This window comes from Cynoglossus semilaevis, chromosome 8 (genome assembly GCF_000523025.1).
Source record: "Cynoglossus semilaevis isolate Cse_v1.0 chromosome 8, Cse_v1.0, whole genome shotgun sequence".
Lineage (NCBI taxonomy): Eukaryota > Metazoa > Chordata > Actinopteri > Pleuronectiformes > Cynoglossidae > Cynoglossus > Cynoglossus semilaevis.
Window position 1 is genome coordinate 170,826 of NC_024314.1, and position 25,304 is coordinate 196,129.

Below are 25,304 nucleotides of genomic sequence, written 5' to 3' on the forward strand. Positions count from 1 at the left end.
GGGGGGGGAGGAGGCGGATGGCGGGGCGGTGATGGGCACCGGCGAGGAGACGGCAGGCGGGTAGCCACAATCCAGCGGCGACGTGGCGTACACATGTTTGTCGGAGAACAGGGGCCCTGTTGGACTGGAGCTGCTTGACAGGAGCGGGAAGGGCCCTGTGGGCCCAAGGCTGGGGAAGGGTCCGCTGTGGCTGGTGCGCTCCAGGGCCTGCAGGAGAAACTTGGAGTACTCGCTCATTACTGTCGTCTTGTCGCCAATGTTTGAGTCGTCCTCCAGCTCTGGCGTGACGGGGGCTGCTGGTTGGAGGTCGACGTGGTGTGGGTGGTCTGACAGGTCAAAGGTCACGTCATGGTGGTGTCCTCCCTCTGGCTTATGGCTATAATGTTCTAGCAGACTCTGTAGTACCTCATCAGGGATGCCCGACTTGTCATGCTTAAGATCCAGGGGAGACGTGTCCAGCATGGCCAGAGTGGGCTCAGGCCCAAGGGAACCCTGGATGACACTGCTGCCCTGGGGTGCCATGTGTAGAGAGCCAGCTCCATAGTCATTGTTAACTGCATGGAGGTAGCGTCGCTTTTTCACAAACTGCATTGCATCGTCATAGTTGCTGCTGGTGGTTGGACCCTGCTTGTTTCCACCGGCTCCCTGGAGTGGACCCACTTTGTCGAGGCTGGTACCATCCATGTGATCCATAGAGCCCGGCTTTGGGCCCAACAGTTTTTGTCCATTGCCGCTGTCATCCAGCGGGTGGAGGCCCTTGTCAAGACCCTTGCGGCCTGCTTTCTTAAAGACCAGTTTGGGTGTACGTCCCTGCGTGACGGGACCTGCACCTAAAGTGTGCTCTGTGTTGAAGTCCTGCAGGCCCATGCCTTGGGCCATACCTCCGGAGGACGAGGCTGCTGATGAAGTATTCTTTTTTCTTTTGCGCTCACCACCCTCTCCATTTTTAGACCTGCCCTTCTTGCGTCCAGAGGCCATTGAGTTTCCCTGAGTGAGTGAATAGCTGCCTTGGCCTAGCTCCGCTTCGCTGAGCTCCAGCATGCTGGGATCCAGACCTTTCTTTATGGCTTCTCCACAAGTCCGTTTGTGCTTCAGTAACCGGTCTGTTCTAGAGAAAAACTACGGAGAAGAAGAGATGACAAAAGGTAAGGTAAGAACATCATCTTAATTCCCTGATGAACAGTAATGGGAACATTTCTGAGCTCCAGCGTTAAACTTCACACATTTAAAAGCCTACAGTAAAAAACAATTGAAGGCACTAAGAGCCCCGCAAGTTAACAGGAGATTTTTTAAACTTCACACATTTAAAAGCCTACAGAAAAAAAACAAAACATTTGAAGGCATTAAGAGGCCCGCAAGGTAACAGGAGATTTTCTTTCCGGTTAACCTTAAAGACAGAGCCACTTGACTGCTGTCTGTTTACAGCAGTGCTGTGAAATGTTTCCAACAAATCCAGCTGTGCTCAGTCACTTGTTTCGTTACGCACAGAGCCGGTTACTACCAATTTATTTAGACATCAAAGGACCATGTTAATTTGCTTAATGTGTTCCTTTTAAAGGCTCAAGAAAAACATCGGTTTGCCTCATCGTCACTGTCTCTTATTAATTCATTTATATGTGGCCTACTTGTTGGCAGGTGTCGCATCGGTATGGCTTCTCGCCACTGTGTGTCCTTTTGTGGCGCTCCATGTGGTACTTTTGGATAAACCGCATGTTACACTGGTCACAGCTGAAAGGCTTCTCTCCTGTAGAAGGCAGAACCAACATTGGCTGGTTTGTAAATACATCCATGTTCGTTATGTTTTTGGAAAAAGAGGGAATCACTCACGGAAGAAACTTACCACTGTGGATCTTTTCGTGCCGCTGGAGGAGGTACTTTTGAATGAAGCTCATGTTACACTGACTGCAGCGGAAAGGCCTCTCACCTGTGTGACAGAGAACGCAAGGAGACACACGCAACATTTTTATTTACCCAGAAAATGTACCTGAATTGCTATGATTATTGGGTCTTTTTTTTTTTAAGAAAGAAATGACACCAGACCTGATTGTACTGATTGTATAGCCAAAACAGGCCAAAAGCCAGGCCTTAAAAAAAGCTACATGTTTTACTTCTACTGTACTTCAACTGTAGAAACACTGCACACAACTGTGAGGGGGGAAAAAACCAAGATAATTGACGTGTCTGTGTAAAAACCTATGAATGATTTATGAGTTTAAAAACAAAAGACACGTGAGAATTTCCCAGCAAAAAGAATGAGTAAGAGGACCAGAACCAAATGAGTCATCATTAGGTCATACTGTGTTCAAGTGTCTGGTTTTCAGTAGCAGTAGCAGCAAAGATGTTTGGATTTATCATTCTGAGCACTGCACTTTAACATATTTTTTTTTGGTTTTCTTTCTTTTTTAATTGCAGATGGACATGATTTAGACTCTTTTTTTCATATATAAATATATATGTTTTGTATGTTATAATTTTATATGATGTAAATGTAACTGTTGTAAGGACATATATAAATATATGTTTTGTATATTATAATTTTATATTATGTTAATGTAACTGTTGTAAGACAGTATTTCTCAAGTGTGGTTAAAAAAAAAAAGCAACTCATTTTGACACAAACTGATCATTTCCTACTTTTAGTGTGACGCTGAACCTTACCTGTGTGTATGAGCACATGTCTGCGCAAGTGGTAGGAGCTGCGGAAGGCGGCGTTACAGTGCTCGCAGATATGTGGTTTAGAGTTGGGGGACAAACAGGCTCCATCCGCATCCAGCATCATGGCCTATAAGGAGAGGTGGAGGGGTGGAGAGCACAGGACATGTGCGTTTATGTTTCGACATAAAAGTCATTTCTGAAGCTTACAACACGAGATGTTAAGTGGAATTTGTGCGCAAATATTATATATATATTTTTAAGAACAGTTACCTTTGATGGATCATTCCGTTTTCTGCGGGCTTTGCCTCCCTGACCTTCCCCATTGTTTCTTCGCCCTTTTCTACCTGAGGACTCTTTTGACTCTTTACCTGGTCTCCCAAGAATCTAGACAGAAGACAGAATAGGTTTACTATGTTTCCCCAGATAGCAGAAGAAAACAATGACCCCCATTGCAATAGCACAGTCAAATTTGTGTAAAATCCTGATGCTTATACTATACTCCTTGTCAAGTCTGCTGTATTTTGTACAAATGTATTTTGTAAATATTCTCTACTTACACATTATTTTAGCTCTTTAGAAATAAAGATAATGCTGATTATAAAATACATGTCCCATATCTGGTTCATTGTACTTTAAACCTTTGACAATATGTACTTGCTGTTGTAAATTTGATACTACATTTCCTAATTAGATTTGAGTTGCCCTAACAATGTGGATGACAGATGTGCGAGTGTGTTTTCTCTGTTGCAAAGACACTTTTCTAAATTAAGCTTTCTAGTGACAAATTACTGGTTTATTTTAAATGTTTAAAAATTCCTAAGGAAGCGATTTGTGGTTGCTGCATCTTTGCATTTTCTTTATTTTAACCTTCTTTTAATAACTGTTCGTTTCAGAGCACAGAGATTAAAGTCATGAAATAAATCAACTTACTGGTTCTCCAAGGTTCCGGACATTGCTGAGACTGAGATCGTGCAGGAGAATGTTCTGGTGAATCTGGTGGTTGTTTCCAAAAGACATGTCCTGCAAGTCTGTGCCACTTTTCCCCGCGCCCCCAGCACAGTTCATCCCTATACCTCCACCTCCACCATAGATAGGCATACGGTATTCCAGCTCAGTCAGCCGCTCCTGCTTAATGCCCATACTATGGAGGAAGCCCCCTGTGTTCGTTACAGTAGTGTCCTGATGTTCTGGGGGTGAGTCCCGTTCTTTTTTCAGTATCATTTCCTGCGGAAGTTCCCCCATGACAGACTGGGAGGCCAACCGAGTGAAGCTGGTGACCGGTGGTAGGTGGCTGAACATTAGCATGCCAGGTGCAAAATTGGGGTCCATGCCACCGTTGCGCAAAAACTCATTGCCCAGTTTGTCTTGGATAATACTCATGATCGTGTTTTTGATTTCAGAGGGGGAGAAGTAGGGCAATCTTTTTAAAGAAAAATGTAGGAGGAAAACGTCCTAAAAGAGGAAAAGACAACAAAACACACATTTACGTAAATTATAAAAAAACAGACAACAAAACACACATTTACGTAAATGATAAAAAAAACATTATTACATATATACACATTTTTTTATTCTAATAAGTTATGTAAATGTGGCAACTGCTACAATGCATTTACATATGCATCTTGTGTAGCACAGATACTGATTTGATCGCTGTTTATTTCAAATGGTTACTTTATCAAATCTCCTGAGTAAAAACAAACTGAAACTATTAAAAGCACTCAATAGTAAGTTATAGTAATAAAATACTTGTTAAAAGGAAAATGTGCTTTACTTAAAATCCCCTCACAGCATGTTAATACATGTACGGACAGTACATTTACATTGTTTAAGAGGGTTATACTAAAATATGCAATTGAATAACAATCCAGTCATAATAAAACCAAATATAGTGTATCATTTGTGCTAATACTTAAGTGATTTGAGTGCTTTCTTTTGTAGAAATTGAACTTAACAATAATCTGATAAGATTGTGTTACAAAGAAATAGTTTTAGTATTTTACTAATGGGTCTGAAAATCTCCTAGGTAAATGCATTGGGTATTGTTGGGCAAAAAATAAATATTTAAAGTTACTGTACTTTACCATGCTCAAAATGATATCTACACTTTTATTGAGACCTAATTGCATATAAACATAGATTAAAATGTAAAAGTAAAAACAATAAGCAATTTAACACAAGTCAGTGTTTGTTTCTTCTGGTATAGGCAATTCTTAATATGTAATGATTATCGTGATATTTTACACACATGGGCAAAATAAAAAAAACAAACTCTCTCTGCTCTGGCTGGAGAAGAATTACAAAAACTGTAGCTAAATTGTATTTTAAACTACATAGAACGAACCAGCACAGCGTGTATAAAGAATGAGACATACGGTGAAATTTCAGAAGCTGAATTCGCCCTAATACAAACAAAAGTTTGGTCATGGCGACATTTTGAGCAGTTTGTAAATTGAGAAGGCGGATGAAAACATGCACAAGGCAGTGAATAAAGTGAAAAATGTTACGGCTTAGCCTGAACACGTCGACCATTTGGCTGCGCGACACTTAATTCACCGGAAAGCGATGGGCTTTTGTGATGCATAATAGTTAGCTTGCTAGCTCGGCGAATTAGCCTCTGTGAGACACAATCAACATTAGCCTAACACCCTCAGTCATAATGAAATTGAAAGTCCCCGAAGTCCATTTACTCTCACAAATCAAGAAACCCGAAAACCAGAGGAAAACACTGTATAAATAGTCATATTGGTAACAAATATTCTCAATTTAATTGGTTTTGCCCAACGTAAAGCGGCGCTTGGTCTTGTACCCAGTGTTGCTAGCTAACGCAAAATACAACCCAAGGGTTGTATTAAATACACACACACACAAAACGATCAACCCAAGGGTTGTATTAAATACACACAAAAAACGATAATTTCTAACTACCTAAATGGTAATTATGGAAATTCTTAAAGTGAAACAGAAAATAAAATAACAGAGACACATAACATGTGCTTAATGTAATGAAATTTAAAAAGAAATTTGCTCTAAGGTCATGTGCGAATCGTTCGTTCTCTACTTCCCAAGGTTTGATGACGCTCGTGAAATCAAATCTGTCTGGCAGAGAGCAACACTGGCGCTCTATTTATTGATAGCTAACTTTAGCTGTAATTACCACTGTACAGTGCGCAACGGCATACCGAGAAAGCACAGCATTCTGGGTGGATTACGGCATAAGTAGGTCGAAGCACCGACGGGTCTAAACACAAACTGTGCGGTTCGACCGGATTGTTTTGAACAATCGAAGACGCCACGAGCTAGCTGGCTAGTTAGCTGCTAGCAGTCCCGACCGAAAAGCCGCATTACGGCCCAACAACAGAAACAATGATGCTGCTTCTAGCTGCATCTCCGTCTGCGCCCTGCCACACGTCTCTGTCGCCAAATTATCCACAAAAACGATACCTCACAACATTTAAATAGTAAATTGTATTTCCACTCACCTACACATGACCACCGTTGGTTCCAAACGTGTCTGTATTGTGCCCCAACCCGCCGCTTCAGGTTTTATTGCCAAAACATTGTTCTCCGGCGGCGGCTGCTTTCTTCCATCTTGTCCCGGCGCGGGGAATTATGGGTGTAGCGGACGGACGGGTCGTGAGAGGAGAAAGGCGAAGGCTGCCAAGTTAAAAAAAAAAAAAAAATCAATATTTTTCAGTGTAAAACTATTAAGTTAAAACATTTAACACAAAAAAACTAAACAACAAGAAATGAACCCCAAACCAAAACTGAAAAAATTACAAAAAAAAATTAATAGTAAATTCTTATGTGTTTGATTCCTATGTGTTTTTAGTAGGACCCACATTTTAAACATGTCGAATCACCGAAACCGAAAGCAATTTTTATCCGTTTTGTACCTCTTCTTCTTTTCCTTTCGGCTTTGTCCCTTTTTTCAGGGGTTGCCACAGCGAATCATTGATTTCCATATTGCATATTATCCATTCTGTACCATTTAATGATTAACCGAAATATCTTTTACTTATAAATACATGTGCATTGCTATTATTTTAGACTTCTGGAGAGATGACCAACCCCCCAGGCAGTACCTAATAAACTTTATATATTATCAAAATAATGCAAAAATATTATATTTGTGAAAAAATATATATAAATATATATATACAACACAAACAAAATAAACATTTTTTTAGATTAAATGTAATATATAATAAATAATAAGACGTAAATTTGAATACATATGTAGGGACGGAGAACCATTAGTAGGTTAGCGGTGATTAACTCGAGCAACATCACCACCTAGTGGAAACAGCCAGTCTATGAACTACCAATTGGAGTTTTTTGTTTATTTGTTTGTTTTTTTGGGGGGTCATTTAACCCGTATCCTTTCAAAGACACATTTTAACTCAGTTTATTCACCATCGGAAAGTTTAAAAATTCAGTTAGTAGTAGAGGCTCAGGGGGGTTAAATGCTTATACACTTGCAAGACCTTGGCCTAACAGGGTAACAGAATCGGAAATTTATTTAAACTTAGCGTAGTATTAACGTACAAGGAACAAAATATTTTTAATTTTACTTTTCATCTCTATATATTTTCAAAAGGGTTTCCTTAACTAGTAAGGGAAGGAAAACAAAAAGAGTATTCCTGCTAATGAACAAAGCACAATGTAACGTGTATGTTCTGGACATAAGCTCACTGGACGTATAGTACGAAATACGGTATTACAATATATAACTGCGTGTTTCACATTTGAAAGTGAAGACAGACGTCATACTACTGTACAAGGGCATCAATGTATTTTACAGCGCACAGCTGTATTTCCCTTGTAACGACACTAGAGGGCACCCAATAGCCACCGGACACACAAAGCAACTTTTCTTATAAAAGTAGCTAAAACACTTTTAAGTAAATACAAATAAATAACGACGCATTCACATTGCATTTTATACCACTGTACTGTTGCTTTATTGCCTTAATAACCCATCCTGATAGGCCTATGAAAGATGAAAAGAGACCCCCCACCCCGGGTAATGCCATTCCAGGTCCTCCACCCATCCGTCACAGGGCCATTTGGTCTTGTGTGCAGCAGTCCCACTATACCTTCCTCCAATAATAATTAAGCACCTTCTATCGGAACCAGCTGTTCACAGTCTGTGTCGTATTGAAGAACAACATTTCTGCTGATCTGCCAAGGACGAAGCGACTTGCGAGGGAAACAAAAGGAGCTTCTACTTTTCACGTTCGATTCCGAGTGTGCGGTGTTGTCCCGTCACACTACGCATGGACGGGACGCGGACCAAAAGTGGCACCTGCACAGAGGGACTCTGAACATGTATTGCGCATGAATCTGCGCTCACTTGGTGGTTTTGATTCACATCAGAAGTGAAGCGCATCTCCATCTCACAGGATGCAAGTGGCGCGCTGAGCGCCGCTTCTTATGTCCGGGTGCGCAAAGTTGCACATAGAGCCGCGCATTTTCACAAGTGCTGGGTTACTTGTCACACACCAGTGGTTCAGCGAAGCGGAGAGTTTACTGCGATGTCAGCCATTCGGAGGAAATTTGGAGAGGATTACCAGGTTGTGAACACCAACCGAGGAATTGCCTTCTCTGCCCCGGTGAAGAGGAAGAGGCAGCGGTTCGTGGAGAAGAACGGCCGCTGCAACGTCCAGCACGGTAACCTTGGTGGGGAGACGAGCCGCTACATCTCGGACCTCTTCACCACACTGGTGGATCTCAAGTGGCGCTGGAACCTGCTGATTTTCATCCTTACCTACACGGTAGCCTGGCTCGTCATGGCTTCCATGTGGTGGGTCATCGCCTACATCCGCGGAGACCTGAGCCACGGCGGCCACGACTCCTCGTACACTCCGTGCGTCGCCAACGTGTACAACTTCCCCTCCGCGTTCCTGTTCTTCATCGAGACGGAGGCGACCATCGGCTACGGCCACCGCTACATCACAGAGAAGTGTCCCGAGGGCATCATCCTCTTCCTCTTTCAGTCGCTGCTGGGTTCAATCGTGGACGCCTTCCTCATCGGGTGCATGTTCATTAAGATGTCGCAACCAAAAAAGCGGGCCGAGACCCTCATGTTTAGCCAGGACGCGGTGATTTCGCAGCGGGACGGGAGGCTGTGTCTTATGTTCCGCGTGGGAAACCTGCGCAACAGCCACATGGTGTCCGCGCAGATCAGGTGCAAACTCATCAAGGTAAGACCACGGGTGTGTGTGGAGAAGCGCACCAGCAGGGCTCGGTGGATGGGTGTCGACTCTCACACCCTAAATGCCAGTCAGGACACTTTGTTTTTGCTTACTTTTTTTTAAACGCTGTATTCATTTATGGAACGACACACGAGATAAAAAAAAAAAGCAGCATAAAAATATCTGTATATATATATATATATATTAAAAAGCAGCATAAAAATGTCTCAGCTGGCGCATCTTAATTGACGGCTGCGGTCACGTGACGAAAACTGATTCTAGGGGTCACCAGAAATGTGTGATGTCAAAACGGGCTCACAAGCCAAAAAAAAAAAAAAAAAAAAAGGTTGGGAACCACTGATTTAAATGAGCTCTTCATCAACTTCCTGGTTTGAAATGCTCACGTCACACAACAACGCTGTCCATGGTACTGAAACAATAAAGCCTCCCAAAAATAAGGCAAACAACTGCTATACGTTTTCACCTTCTTTTTTTCCCCCCACTCAAAGCCCCAACAGTGGGTGAGTGATAAAGAAAATGTCTGCTCATCTTTCCACGTGTCACCAGGCACACTGTAAGGTAGAAGGGATATTTAGCTGCACACCCCGACTGCAACTCACATCTCCATTGACTGAATACCCTTCAATGTGCTGTATATTAACTTCTGTCTGCAGCTAAGACGAACATCTCCCAAGTGAGCAGTAAAGTAGAGAGGTATTGAGCGGGTTCACATATGAGTCTATGAACCAATCCCAATCCCCATTTGGGCTACATGTTGTTAAACTGTGTATTTCCCTGAAGCCACTATTACTATCACAGAAGAAGAATCACCGCGACTGCCCCGGAGCCTTGGGCGTGTTATGGCGCGTGGTCGTTCGAAGCAGCAAGCAGATGCCTTATTCTCTTACGTCTATGCCGGTATTTTTGAGTCCAAACCCAGTTAAAGTAGGAAGGCCAGGTACAATGATGCTCTGTTGTGACGCACAGAGTAAAGCAGCGGTTCTGTTGACTCAGAAGAGCAGTGTTGTTTTCAACTGACAGCTCCCTGTATGTTAACACATCGCCACAAGGAAAAGTTGAATTTGACATGTTCAAAGTAGGACTGAAGGGTTTCATTGCTTTTTAAAACTGAAAAAAAAAGAGAAAAAAAAACTGATTTAAAATGTTAAATCAGTAGGAAAAAAAGCAGTGAGATGGCCATATCTTAAACAATATAAAACATTTACATGCTGATTTAGGTGGTTATACTTAATTGGGATTTCAATATTATGGAGATTATTTTTTGTCAGATATTATTTTGAAAATATGCATATAGGCTTGGCTAACTTCCTTTTTTTTTTTTCTCTCATCACCGCATTTAATTGCAAGTCTTGAAACTACACAGCAGTTGAACTTTGCCTCATATACAGCCTTTCCGAAACATCGCCCATTTCTGGAAGAAGCTGAACAGAAAGATGATTCTTTCTTGAGGGAAAAAAACACCCAGACCATGAATCAATTATTAAGTTTTCAGCTATTAATTTAGCAGTGGATTAATAATTGATGAGGTGTTGCTGCACTGTGGAAAAGGGCTGGAGCTCGCAGTATGCCGCTGTAGCATCACTCGGGAGATGTCGCTCCTGGTGGTTTTTTTTGAGGTGATCCGCTAGAGCCCGTGTGGTTATGGGATGGCACTGTAAAGTGCAACGTGGCTCGTGTTAGGGCACCACACATCTCAAGGTCACGGTCGTACAAAGCCCAGCTACGTGCGCCGCGCTGAGTGGAGAAATGAGGCGTGCAGCAGTAAATCCTAACGACGCAGCGGTGTAAATGCAGTGTGGCATGCTATCTGCAATCAATCACCACAGGGATCCATCCAGGGAAGAAGAAGAGGAGGCTGTAAATTCTGACCAGACCTGGAAACTCTGGAATTGAACCAGAAGTTCAAGTTGAGTTTCTCCTCCTCGACACTTGCGCCATGTGATGAAGGCAACCATGAACCCAGGTTTAACTGGTGTAAAACTGGTTTGCCTCTACTTGACCGGCACAAACCGTCTGATTAATCAAAAGGGTTGTTGTGGATTAATCACGATTAATTGTTAATGCAGCTCATCATTAATCAACAAAATGAAAAAAAAAAAATCATCACTACAACAGATAGACATGAAAAAGTCATGCATGAAGGCTAAGATGCTTTTATCATTTTCCACGCCATCTATTGGGGAACTGTGGGTATTGCAGGGAAAAGGCAGAAGTATAATGATAATATAAATAAATTATATAATTTGGAAAAGTTTGGAGGGCCGGATTAAAAAGATGAATGGGCCACATCCAGCCCCCGGGCCTTACTTTGCCCATGCCTGAGCTCTGGCATATCATATGCAAGTTAATTATTTGGCGAATTTAGTAATATTTTAACAAATTTAGTTGCAGCCTCCAACAGGAGAACAAGGTGTGGCGGATCTTTGAAGTGTGAGCGCCACTTCATTAAGTATTAATTCAGCGCAGCGAGATTGCAGTGGTGTCAAGGTGTTTCCCTCTAAGGTTTTTCCTGATGTACCTTATCAACAAGGACGAGACGGAGCACACAGGACAGGTACAGTGTGAAGACACTCACGACCAGTCAGATCTGGTTCTCTGAAAGTCACCATAAGGACAAATGAGTCCTGGCTCCTCTGTTGGATGCATGTTTCCATATAATGGAGTTGACAGGATCAGACAGGAAGTTCAAAGACAGTCGTCATTTGAAAAGGTGTTTGATTGGATCAACAGATCTTTGACAGGTTTTATCGTCACATCTGTGAGTTTGATTTAATCAACTCTCAACAAAGGCTTGTTTTTTTCCTGAAGCAGATCAGTCGTCTGGTTTAAAGGGAAGTCTGATCAAATAAAACAGGTTTAGATCTTGATCCGCCAGATTTTCTTTTTCTCCCAAAGCTGAAAAAAAAAAACATTTGAAAGGAACTTCGTATCAGTTCTTAGTGGAGGCAAAGAAGTTTGAAGTTTGACCTGGAGTGAAAGACATCCACCTAGAACGAGTCCTCTGATCGGAACGTTGCTTAGAAATCCTGTGTTATCGACCTGGGATTTCAGTGATCAATCCTCCACAAACACATGAGGTGGTATTTAAATCCTGATGTGCTTCAGTGAAACCAAAACTTTGCAAAACACATTAAAGGATTCTACAAAGTCTTTTACTGCAGTTGTCGTAACTATAACTACTACTACTACTACTATTACTACTACTGTTGAGAATGAAACTGTCTGGTCCAATGAGACTCCCCTGAAAACATCTTCATTTATATATATAAACATGTTGTTTTGTGTATATATATATATATGTTTGTATATACATGTATATTGTACATAGACACAGTACATGTACAGTATGTGCATATATATATATATACATATATAAAATATGTACAGTATATATGTATTATATATGTATATGTATTGTGTACAGCATATACACATACTACATATACAGTTTATATATATGTGTATAATAATGGAGGGGCAGTGGTTGCTTGGTGGGGAAGGACGTGGACTTGGGTCGAGACAGTTGTAGGTTCGAGGCCCTTCAGCTGCTATAGTTATATATACATTTATATACATATATACAGTATATATATATACACATATATATACATATATACACACATATATATATACATATACACATTAGGTCATTGCTGACTGATCAGCAGTCTGAGTTGAAGAGTCATTTACGCCATCACATTGCCAGAGAAGGAACTACACAGACACACACGTCCAACAACGAGGACGTCACTCTCCATTCCGACTTCGTTGTTGCTTTCTTGTGTTCTTCTCAGTGCGAGCCTCTGGGTTGCATTCTCATTCTTGTCACAGTTCTTAGAGCTCTTAGTGCTGTGATCATGATTAAGTCTCACTTCCCATCCCAGAAACACACACACACACACACAAATCAAAGCTATCCCTTGAGAGACTTGACTTTTGCGCCAAACACCATCAAAATGTTTAAAACAGAATTCATTTCGAAACGTTATCTGCCTTTTCCTCCGACATCAAGTTGATATAGGCAAGCTTCTAAATGTATGCGTTGGAAACGGATCAAAACGTTTGTGAGACAGAAAACAGTGGCAGCTGGTCTGGCCAACGCTCATCAATGTCAACAGAAGCCCGTCACAGCAGGTCGGTCCACAGCGGGACATAAGTGATAGGGCTTGCGGGAACCGGCTGACAGGCATGGATGCGGGCATTTAGCAAGGCAGGAAGGCAGACGTGTCGGCGTGACTCGCCACATCTGCCACATTGTCTTACCCTGAAGGACATGCCCAGAGAGGAGCAGACACACGAGGAGGTGGACAGGGAAACCACTTTGACGTGTGCATGTCAGCAGAGTTGGGTCGGTCGTCCATCCTCAAGCTCAACAGATGGACGACAAACGGACCGGGGCACACACAAACACAGAATTCAATTATAGAAATACAACTGTCTTTCACTATGGTATGCATTTACACACACACACTGGAAGAGAGAGAGAGAGAGAGAGAGTGAGAGAGAGAGAGCAAGTAAGAGGGAGAGAATGGTGAATCAGCAGGGGCCCTGCTTTCACTCACTCTGTATCTCAGGTGGCTTGGTAAATGAAGTACTCTCTGTATCGGCTTCTCTACTAAAGGCCATTACTTTTCCCTTGTGGCGTTGGATTTTTTTTTAGGTTTAGAAAGAAGATGGGGGGGGGGAGAAAGACTGCACAAAGTGCTTTTAAATTGTCAAAACCATCCATTTTCAAGCTGCATTATCCTTCAATGAAAGAAGGAATTTGCAGCTCTGGAGCGGTGAACAGATGCTGTCTGTCTTCTATCTATCTATCTGTCCATCCATCTATCTGTCTATCCATCCATCTATCCATCCATCCATCTGTCCATCCATCTGTCAATCTATCTGTCTATCCATCCATCTATCTGTACATCCATCTGTCCATCTATCTTTCTATCTATCCATCTGTCTATCTGTCTATCTATCTATCTATCCATCCATCCATCTGTCTATCTATCTGTCCATCTGTCCATCTATCTTTCTATCTATCTATCTGTCTATCTATCTGTCCATCCATCTGTCTTTCTGTCTATCTATCTGTCCATCCATCTATCTGTACATCCATCTGTCCATCCATCTATCTGTCCATCCATCTGTCTATCTATCGATCTATCTATCTATCTATCTGTCTATCCATCTATCTATCTGTCTATCCATCTATCTGTCCATCTATCTATCTATCTGTCTGTCTGTCTGTCTATCTGTCCATCCATCTATCTGTCTATCCATCCATCTATCCATCCATCTATCTATCCGTCTATCTATCTATCTCTCTATCTATCTATCTGTCTGTCTGTCTATCTATCTGTCCATCTATCTGTCTATCTGTCTATCTGTCTATCTATCGATCTATCTATCTATCTATGTATCTATCCATCTGTCTATCTGTCTATCTATCGATCTATCTATCTATCTGTCTGTCTGTCTATCTGTCCATCCATCTATCTGTACATCCATCTGTCCATCTATCTATCTGTCCATCTGTCCATCTATCTTTCTATCTATCTATCTCTCTATCTATCTATCTGTCTATCCATCCATCTGTCTTTCTGTCTATCTATCTATGTATCTATCCATCTGTCTATCTGTCTATCCATCTATCCATCCATCCATCTGTCCATCCATCTGTCAATCTGTCTATCTATCTGTCCATCTATCTGTCCATCTATCTATCTGTCGATCCATCTATCTATCTGTCGATCCATCTATCTATCTGTCCATCTATCTGTCCATCTGTCCATCTATCTGTCCATCTATCTGTCCATCTATCTATCTGTCCATCTATCTATCTGTCTGTCTATCTATCTATGTATCTATCCATCTGTCTATCTATCCATCTATCCATACATCCATCTGTCTATCTGTCTATCCATCCATCTATCTGTACATCCATCTGTCCATCCATCTGTCAATCTATCTGTCTATCCATCTATCCATACATCCATCTGTCTATCTATCTGTCCATCCATCTGTCAATCTATCTGTCTATCTATCCATCCATCTATCCATCCATCTATCTGTACATCCATCTGTCCATCTATCTATCCGTCTATCTATCTATCTGTCGATCCATCTATCTATCTGTCTGTCTGTCTATCTGTCCATCCATCTATCTGTACATCCATCTGTCCATCTATCTGTCTATCTATCCATCCATCCATCCACCTATCTATCCATCTATTTATCCATCCAGGAGTATCGTCTGTAGGTTCCGCAAAGGGCTTTCGTTTAACGAAACCACTTCCAAACATTTCCTAGCTGTAACTTTATCCCAGTGCTACTTCACGTCAGAGTTAGATATTTCAGCCACATTTCCCGTGCCTGTCGCTGATGACACTCGGTGTGTCACACTCTGCCTCCGTGGGGCGGGCCAGGGATCTGTGGGCACAGACGCCTTCCCGAGAAATGTCACACCCTCATGTCCGCAGCATCACTGTGAATCATAATAACAGTCTGTTTGCCATCTGTACATCAAATGGCTCGTCCATCAAAGGCTACGGTGTTCGAACTTCCAGTGCGTTAGCGCCACATGACACAGAATGAACCTCTGTTATTGACTGCTGCAAAGATCTGAACAACAAACGAACGATACTAAGACTGATTTCCAGTACTGCAGTGTGAAACAGGCTTTGCTTTGAGGTATCTGTGGTGTTTTAGTGCCACTATTGTACAATTTATTTATGCAGTATTATGGGAACCATTCCTTAAATCGATGTCCGTAACACTGCAAAGCTTTCGTTGACTTCACGACTTCCTTCTTTTAAATTACATCGACATATAAAAAGAATGGGTTTTTTATTTTATTTAACAAGAGGTTATTTTTAATTTCAATTCACTTGGGTTTTCCTTTCTTCCTCCATCTCTTAATTTGAAAAAAAAAAAAAAGCAAAACAAAACTGTGTTATTTCATTACAATAGTTTTCTGCTTCAATAGTCTCTCTTTCCTTTTCTCCTCTGTAGCATTTTCAGCTCTGATTTCTGATCAGGGCAGATAAAAAAAAAGATGTTCACGTCTATTTAACAGCGGTATTCTCAGATAGGTGAAACGTAACATATTTGGATCGGTTTAATCAGGAAGAGATCAAACTGAGCGGACCATAAAATCTAATCAAAGTCAAATCGGTCAATCGATCAGTAAGACAAGGAGGAGGAAGCCTCTCCTACATGTAGCACTGGCCTGCTGGAACACAAACAAATATACGGAAGATCCACGTGGGAATCATGTCAATCAAGAATTCTTTCCCCTAAGGCAACAGTTCAATCAAATTGTCACTCTAATATCAGCAGAAGAAAATGAAGACGCAACATTTTCTATGCCCCCAAACGAATTGGGCATCGATCCGAGCATATTAGCAACGCTTGCAGTCGTGAAATCCTATTCAAAGGAAACTAGCTATGTTCACACAACCGCACTGTGTCACCCTGGTTAAATATTAAAATAAACCATTCAAATCAAACTAATTTGAATTCAAATATATTTATCTAAATTGCATCAAAATGATGGATTTGGTTTTTACAAGAGACAAGTCTATATTCCATATGAAATGATTTGACTCCCTGAGGACTCGGAACAGATAGAATTGATTGTAATATGAAGGTCAGTCACAGTCAATAATGGAACTTACTTAGCATGCCAAGTGAAGGACACGAGCTACATACATGAAGTACCAAAACCAGCCTTAGACACTCAGGTCAAGGAAATGAACAAAAGGTTCGTTCACATCTCCCGAAATCAGCAAAAAATTGGTCATATTAAAAACTCAGAAAGTAGAACATTTTTGGATGCTCACGCCATAAACCAATCACCTACTGCTCGATACCCAATAAATTCAACAAAATTTATATTACAGCACACAACACGTGTTCATGCATTGTGGTATCCAGTCAGTTATATGGCGCAATGGTGATCTTAAAATGTTTATATTTTAAATGGTTTTGTTGAATCCTCATTAATGATAACATCATCATTGAATGATAACAAGCCTCCAGTCACTAGGTGGCAGCAAACTGTGGTTTGTAGAGATACAAATATACATGTTGTTATCTAAATAGTATTTCAATTTGACGGGTTGTGGGTCGGAGGAGTGCGGGGGGGGCATGACAGAAAATAACTACAACCACTGGGTTAAAACAACAGGTCAGAAGTTGTTGCTTAATAACCATCACGTGTGTCAAATCGTGAACGTAACATGCTTGGTACTTCTTCCAGTCCCGACAGACCCCAGAGGGTGAGTTCCTGCCTCTGGACCAGTGTGAACTGGACGTGGGTTTTGGAACAGGGGCAGACCAGCTCTTCCTGGTGTCACCTTTAACCATCTGCCACGAGATCAACCCCAAGAGCCCGTTCTTCGATCTGTCGCAGCACTCGCTCGTAAACGAGCAGTTCGAGATCGTCGTCATCCTCGAGGGCATTGTGGAAACCACAGGCAAGCACGAATGATTCTGTGTTTACGGCATATACGATATTTCATAATGATGTAGTATCTGACTACCACACAGGACAAGTATCTGGTCTAAATATGTGATGTAGTATCTGACTACCACACAGGACTCACGTTAAAGTATCTGGTCTAAATATGCTGACCTGATCACTTTTCCCGGCTGTGTGTTTGACTAGACCAGTGGTTCTCAAAGTGGGGGGCGGGTCTCTGTATTTATCCTCTGTCATAGGGATGACCTGTCAGGCGAGGACGTCCTACACCGAGGATGAAGTCCTGTGGGGTCACCGTTTCCTGCCAGTCATGTCACTCGAGGAAGGCTTTTTCCGGGTCGACTACTCCCAGTTCCACAACACCTTCGAGGTGCCCACGCCTCCCCACAGCGTGAAGGAGCAGGAGGAGAAGTCCTCGCTGACATCATCCATCGCTCTCCCCGCTGCTCCCACACCCTCCTCCCCCCTGTTGGGAAACGGTGCCCGAGGTGGCCAGAGAGAAAGACTCCTGTCGGCCGACTTTGTTGACAGTACGGAGAACCAAGCTTCCAGGCTTCCCAGGAAACTCCAACGAATGAGCTCCTCGAAGGAGGAGTTCTGGAAGGGGCTCAAATCAGGAACGCCCTTGCCAGGGGGCAAAGCCTCCAGCACTGGAGACCTGCCACTTAGCATCCAGAGGCTACGGTCCAGCTCCATCCCAGTGTCACGGCAAGGACAGCTGGAAGAACAAGTGCAGCTGTTGTCCTTGGATGGAAACGCAGATGAATTTGAGGTGGAGAAACACAGACTGCCGGCAGCCGTGAGCGCCATCATTGCTCCGAACCCAACGCCGATCCCGAACTCTTTGGTCAGGAGTCGACCTGACGACAACCTGCCGGCCAAATTGCGCAAAATGAACGTTGACCGTTAATTCATCTCAGACTTAAGCGATATAAATCAGGCTTCAAGGGCATGGTATATGAAATATTGATCTTGTTTTTTTTTTCTCCTGTTAATTTTATCCAGTGTATTATGTGTACTGTTAGGCTCCAAGCAGGTGTTTCTGCCTCTTCGAACAGAAGACCGCCAACAAAGCCATGCGTCCAGTACACTGTGAGTCCTATTTTAGATCACCATCAGTGCCCCCTACTGAATATTGACACTTCTGCCCTTGAGCTCGATATCAAATACTTTGATAGCATCTTCTAATCGAGCTCCAAAGCGGTAATTTAATAACAGTTATTTCAAGGGAATCGTGCGATCAAGCCTCGTCTAATTAGTCTCCTGCTGCAAAACTGGTCCAGCCAATCAACACAACAAGTGTCACAACAAGACAAAATAGGTTCTGCAGAATATGGGACACATTTACAGTTGACTGGACACACTTGGTGGTACACATTTGCATACCATTCCATTTTCTGGACCTGCGTTGGGCCAGACAAACTTGGGTTATGTCCAAAATGAGGGTCGTGGACTTTTTGCTTTACGACAAACCAGGCAAACAGGCATGGGAAAAAGAGTCGATAGCAGATAAGGGTTCTCATTTGGATTATTCCAGGATATAAAATATATTACCACAACCCCAGGGGCTTGGTTTTATTAAGGCATAAAAAATGTAACATATCTCTGCAGGCTGCTGCTCTGTGGCAAAAGCCAAACGAAAGAAAAAAAAAAAGGCATAAAAAATGTAACATATCTCTGCGGCAAAAGCCAAACGAAAGAAAAAAAAAAGACTATATTTATACATAGCTAGACGTGTACAGATTAGCTGCACATTAATGAGGAAGCTGTGAATTATTTTGCAACTCGTTAATGAAATATCTGGTCTTTGTAAGGCAGGAATCAGCAGACCTGCACACGCAGAGACGCAGGGTAGTGACGCTTTGGCTCTACACATGCTTGAGTACAACCTAGTCCCTCGAGTGACTGGGGACTGTGCATTATCCACCACTATCTACAGCCAATAAATAACACATGAGATTATGTTGCGCTTGTATACTTAGCATTTATCACACACACCACTTTTTCGCTGTGTCTCTGTGGGAGAAAAGTCCACCGGGAAACACATATGCCAGATTTCTTCTGTAAAAAAAAAAAAACTACAACCACAAACTAAGGACAGGAGCGGGAAGTGTGCGTTTCCCGCCCGAAACATGGACAACATTGAAACACTGTGATTCACGACTGCAAAATAGTCCCTCCTTTGGTAGAGCTAACGCCAAACGTCTGGTTTAAAGAGCGAAAGTTCAAGCACGAACGTGGGGTAGAAGACATCCTGAAGACAGAGAGGCGACAACCAGCAACCATTTAATATATCCTAGTCCCATTCCCCCCCTCCCCCCGACATGTTAGCGGACTTGTTCACGTGGTTTTCACGGAAGCCGACAACAACGGAAAGTTTCTGGCTCTATGTTGAAAATGTGACAAAAATCGATTGAAACTTTCTCGCTTAATTACTTCAGCACAGGAACAAGCCATTTCTTTCTCTTCGCATGAGTATACTTTGTGACTGTCACGTGTCCGTTGTACTGTTTTCGACGAATCACTGGGAGTTTAAAGCCAACGCGTTAGCATAAGGTTATTCGTTTTTTATTCTACCTCTGTGGACTGAAATGAACGACCCTGTGTTCCAACACACTCACTCGAACAGTCAACCTGACACACCGTAGGTGGACTTACTGAACACTTGGATATTTATTTGATGTACATCAGAATTTATATATATATATTTATATGTTTATACACAGGGGTCCTCGGTTTGCGAAGTCTTAAACCAACGGCTTTCCCCTGGTTATGGCCTCTATCTCCCCAGAAATTTACTAGTTACTAGTAGTTAGTTTTAATCTATTATTCCCAAACACAGCATCACAACAAATTTTGCACAGGAACTAATTGGCGAACAGAGAAGACGAATATATTGTCATAAGGCATATATTGGTTTATGCAAAAAAAAAACAAAAAAAAAAAAACAACCCGAACAAATGTATTCTTTCTTTCGTTTGTGTTGTTTTCGGGAAATTATCCTATACTGCGATGCCACCCATTGGGTTAGCGTAGGTGAGAGACATTGATACTCATGTACAGTACGTGGATACAGACGAGGAAAATAGTTTAAATTAATACGCAAGACAAAAGTTACGTCATGTGAGTGGAGGACCCCCTATACATATATACACACATATATATACAGTATACATATATATACACATATATATATACAGTATATATATATATATACATATATATATATGGGTATGTACAGGTTTATTTATATTTAATACTGTACAAGTTTAACTGGTGCATTGTCTGCATTGGCCAGTGCTGACCACATGTGAGCACATATCAGCTAAAGACTACGGACTTTTCTTTCATTGTGATCTAATTTGTTAAAGTACACAACAAATATCTGGGAATGCAGGGATGTTGACATCAGGTTCATCATTTTAATATTGCCAGTATAATATTGCAAAGAACAATAAAAGTCTTTTAAATCACACGTGCCAGTGAATACAGTTCTTTCATGCTGCATTAAGTGCTCTCCATAATTGACTTCAAGAATATTATTGAGAAAACTTAATGTCTTTTTAAAATATTATCATATATATGTTTTGATTCATTGCCATGACCAGCCATAAACTGTATAAAAATAGATGAGTGGAATATCACAAAGAACGCCAACACCGGCAGACTGTAATTTCAAAAACAAAACTAAAGTAGTTGCCTTCAAAATAAAAGCCTTGTAGTTGTATTTGGCTCACCTATCAAAGTGTATTTGTTGCCATAGTTACCCGTTGGTTTGATTTTTTAAAAAAATATCGTCTTGCAGATAGAGAGAGTTTATTTAAGGCTACTTCTGGATCGCCTTTTAAGGTGTATTTCTCCAAAAATGTTAAAACAGATACATTGTTTAAAATGAAAGAAAGAATGTTTTTCAATCTTGGGATCGTGACCTCATGTGGGGTCGCCTGATATGTACAGTAATTGATAGAAAAAAATAGAAATAAATGATCATTCTTTTCAAAATGATGTTTAAAAACACCACAGTCTTAAACAAATATTCTTTCATGAGTATAAAAATACCTCCAACAGTACTCAAACAGCTCCTTGAGCTTCTTTGAGTACTTGTGCTCTAATCTGGCACATTTCTATGATTTAGCGTTGTCTGTTTTTTTTGGTTTTTTTTATTTAACTCAACAGTAAAAATAAAAAGCATGTGTTTCTTCGTTTCCCGAGCTAATGACCTCGTTCATCACGCAGAGATGGATTTAAAAGAAAAGCGTCGGGGAGGGGAGAAAAAAAAGAAAAAAAAAGAGAGACAGCACATCTGAGAATGTTTGCAGTGACAGTCTCAGCCGCAAAGAAGAATGGAAAACGGAGGTTCGGTTATGTAACTGGTTGTCAAAACAAAATGACCTCTATCTGGTTGGAGATAAAATGAACTAATACAAACGGAAAGGGAGATAAACGATGCTGGGAACACCGTGGAATGATGGATTCAACGAAAAATAAAATCTAGTTTGCTCGTACAGATCATCTGTCACTGATGTTTTCTCAGAAAGTGAGTGGCGTTATTTTTAGTTGAAAGGCACTTCCTTGGTAGGACTATGGCTGATTCATGTAAGAAATAAAAGGAAAGGAAGAAACTCAAGCGCAACATTTAGCTGAAATGAATTAGTTAAACTGTAAAGCCTTTTTATTTGAACTCAGTGACGGCTACTGGCTCTGGCACATACGTGAGCGCACAAAAAACAATCTCAATAGAAGGCTACTCAACGGAAAATAATCCCAAAATAATAATAAACCTAATGTAATCCTTAATGCAGTTTTTTTTCCAACATTGGGGTCGCAACCCCACGTAGGGGCACCTGGAATTCCAAAGGGGTCACCTGGAATGTCTAGAATTTGATTTAAAAAAAATACTAATTATTGTTGCAATACTATGATGGAAAACAACGCAAACAATCTTAATCTTATTCTTTCACATCCATGAATATAAATCAAGTTCAAAATTCAATGGTTTGACAGATAATTTGTTCAGTATTTATTTTTTAAGCCTATAAAGACCAGCTGGCCTAACTGCAAAATAAAAATCACTAATTAATCTGGATACTCTGTACTTGGAACAGAGTACAACAAATATGTTCAAAAACTAATTTTTAGAAGAAAAATTGTGTTTGGGGTTGCCAGAAATTTGTAATGTACGAGGATTAATTTGTGGGAATATTTGTCAGAATCAGTAAAAAAAAGAGTCAAAATGCACGAAAAGATAGCAGTAAAAAAACAACATTGTCATGAAGGGCAAAGTAATGACGCCATAAAAAAGAAAACTTTTAACTCGTCACGAGACATGACATGCAGACGACTCCATTTTCCATCCCCATCACTCTGTGCAGTGCGCTTTCGTAGCTGTGTTATTGGAAGCTGACGTTCAAAGGGATGTGGGTGGAAGTGAGTGAGAGGAGACAGACGAGGAAGAAGGGACGGAAGAAGAAGGATGTGAATGACTTTGAATTTGTGTGACAGGTAGACACTGGTTGACATGATGACAGACACTAATGCTGCATGTGAGCTTGTGTGATTATTGTTCTAAGCAGCTGTACTTATTATCTGAGAAAGCAGCTGTCAAGAGGAAAAGACGATTGCAACTCTTGATCACGACGACTTCCTGAGACAGTCCTCTGTCAGTAAGATCATTTTGAAATTAATAAAAAAAAAAAAAAAACTAAGATGAAAAAAAGGAAACAAGGGAATCATTTACACACTGACATACAGTCAGTGAGAAACCCATTTCAGAGACAAAAACTGCCCCAAGTGTTCCATGTTTTCAAATTGTTAGAAGCGAAATTTGTTTTTATTTCTAAAATGAGCAAAAGATGCCAAAAACAATGGCATTTAAAAAAAAAAAGGTTAATAAAAGTTTTCTAATTTGGAAAAGTTTAGTGGGCCAGATTAACAAACTGAACGGGCCGCATCCGGCCCCCGGGCCTTAGTTTGCCCATGCCTGTCTTAGAGCCACTTCACTTCTCACATGCAGAAAACTTGAATTTAAAATATTCTGTTGAAATGAAATGGCCCACACTGCGATGTACTATTGTATTACCATCACCAGCTGCTGCCGCCTGTTCCTGAATTAACTAGAAGTAAGTTGGTCAAATAAAAAAAATATATTTATAAGAATAAATTTGAACTCCTTACTAAAAAAAAAGAGTAAAGAAAATCGACTAACTTGGTGAAAATAAGGTTTACAAAATCGGGAGAGCGAAGAAGTAGGCAGTTCACCTCCTTTCATCAGATCAAGGTTGGACGTGGAAAAACCTTGTCACTGTAGCTACAATGAATCTCTTTGAATGCTAAGAGCTCCTTTCGGAGGGTAGCAGTGAATAACAGAGGTAGCCTTGAGAGGATGAACAAACAAAACCTCTAAGCCGTGAGTCTGGTGTTCTTTTTTTTTTCCCCTCTTGCCTGATGATGCATGGTTGTCCGTCTCAGGTGTTCTGAGCAATTGTGTGTCATCTCTCTCAAACATGTAAAGATGAGGATGGCACAGATCAACAGAGGAGGCTTGAGGCATGGCACCCTTTAAGGTTTTCTTTTTTTATTATTCAACTAAAAGTCCGATTTCCCTATTTTTCTTGATCTTAGTTTTTATAGAGAATAAAAAAAAAACTAAAAAAACAGGACCAAGTACTGTACTTTGGGGGACACCGCAGGACTTAGAAACAGAGGAAGAGGTGTGGCTATGAATACAAATGATATGACTTTAGCTGGGAGAGGACGGCACGATCGATGTTAAGGGAGGAGCCACGCCGGAAAGAGGTGATTGATGTTGACGGCTGGAATGGAGCGGATGAGGATCAGTTGGAGAATAAAGTTGTCTGGATCTTAAAGTAAGACATTTACTGTACTGTGGGGAGAATGGAATTTAAATTACTACTTAGGTTAAAGAATAGGTTAAAGAATATTTAATGATCCTTCAATGGTCAGCCTCTGCTACCGGTCTGTAGTTACAGGTAGTACTGGCTGACCAGTCCTTGGAACAACAAAGGTCAGGGACCGCTGGTATAGATGTCACTACTCTGTAACACTCTAGTACATGTTTCTGCAATTGATTATTATTTAATTTATTATAAAAATGTTTAATTTCTCAGGTTAAGAAACTCTGCTGCATGGACTTTACTCAATGCTTTTTAAGCTCCCGCGGGCCACACAAAACGGCTCGGCGGGCCACATTGGGCCCCCGGGCCTTGAGTTTGACACGTATGATATAGCGTAAAGAGGAACTTAGTTTGGATACCAGGAGGATTAAGTATATATTCACCCGCAAGAAAGAGAGCACATATTTTTTTTCTAATTTTCTGTACTCCTCTGTATTGATGCCCCGATGGGAATGTAATCCCTGCAATTAATTCACCCAGGAAACAGTCCAATAATTAACACCAGGGACACAGGAGCAGTGGGAATTTCAGTGCACACGGAGAGCTGGTGAGTCTGATGTTTCGTCGACATACCAGTATCCTGGGATGGAATTTTAAAAAAACCATTTGGCCCTGGCTGTCCTTGTTATCCATCGCCACAGAAAGACCCGTTTCCTGCATCTGATGTTCGTGGTGGCGGGAAGGGTGTGTCCCATGGACCCTCTGTGCAGCCTTCACCACCCTCTGCAGAGCCTTCCTCTCCGCTGCCGAGCAGCTACCGTGCCACACGTTGATGAAGGAGGACAGGACGCTGTGTTGTTCCTGAATGCACACTGATGCAAGTTCTCAGTGACGTCGATGGAGTCCTTAGTGCGCGCCATCATCAGTCTTTCGAAGCACTTCATAACTATCGGGGTGAAGGCTACTGGCCGATAGCCATTGAGGCCTGTCACTGTGGACACTTTGGGGATAGGAAGAATTGTGGCTGTCTTCAGACAGGTGGGGACTGTCGCCTGTCGGAGGGAGGTATTGAAGGTGTCAGGGTAGAACGCAGTAGAACAGGTG

At 41.5% G+C, this 25,304-nt stretch overlaps 2 protein-coding genes across 3 annotated transcripts in view; one reads left to right on the forward strand and one right to left on the reverse strand.

Annotated features, from left to right (window-relative positions):
• znf281b (zinc finger protein 281b) overlaps nucleotides 1–25,304 on the reverse strand; it is a 49,719-nt gene that overhangs the window by 3,368 nt on the left and 21,047 nt on the right. The window contains exons 3-9 of one of the 2 annotated variants that reach the window (XM_025057598.1): nucleotides 6,138–6,312; nucleotides 3,586–4,107; nucleotides 2,926–3,039; nucleotides 2,659–2,782; nucleotides 1,841–1,924; nucleotides 1,626–1,744; nucleotides 58–1,119 (exon numbers count right to left, since the gene is read on the reverse strand). In XM_025057598.1, the coding sequence (XP_024913366.1) occupies nucleotides 58–1,119; nucleotides 1,626–1,744; nucleotides 1,841–1,924; nucleotides 2,659–2,782; nucleotides 2,926–3,039; nucleotides 3,586–4,035 (1,953 nt within the window). In that variant the 5' untranslated portion in view covers nucleotides 4,036–4,107; nucleotides 6,138–6,312. Of the gene's footprint in view, nucleotides 1–20; nucleotides 1,120–1,625; nucleotides 1,745–1,840; nucleotides 1,925–2,658; nucleotides 2,783–2,925; nucleotides 3,040–3,585; nucleotides 4,108–6,137; nucleotides 6,313–25,304 lie in introns of those variants that run through there. The other variant, XM_017034821.2, reaches the window with a different exon arrangement.
• Nucleotides 7,110–18,995, forward strand: LOC103381403 (G protein-activated inward rectifier potassium channel 1-like). The gene is made up of 3 exons (XM_008313719.3): nucleotides 7,110–8,861; nucleotides 17,125–17,341; nucleotides 17,586–18,995. The coding sequence occupies exons 1-3, from the start codon at nucleotides 8,193–8,195 to the stop codon at nucleotides 18,254–18,256; spliced, it is 1,557 nt and encodes a 518-aa protein (XP_008311941.1). The 5' UTR covers nucleotides 7,110–8,192; the 3' UTR covers nucleotides 18,257–18,995.

Bases quoted from the DNA above. Each gene is read 5' to 3' on its own strand.
- LOC103381403 (XM_008313719.3), top strand. From the start codon at position 8,193: ATGTCAGCCATTCGGAGGAAATTTGGAGAGGATTACCAGGTTGTGAAC. The intron at 8,862-17,124 runs GTAAGACCACGG...TACTTCTTCCAG, and splicing joins TCAGGTGCAAACTCATCAAG to TCCCGACAGACCCCAGAGGG. The intron at 17,342-17,585 runs GCAAGCACGAAT...CCTCTGTCATAG, and splicing joins GGGCATTGTGGAAACCACAG to GGATGACCTGTCAGGCGAGG.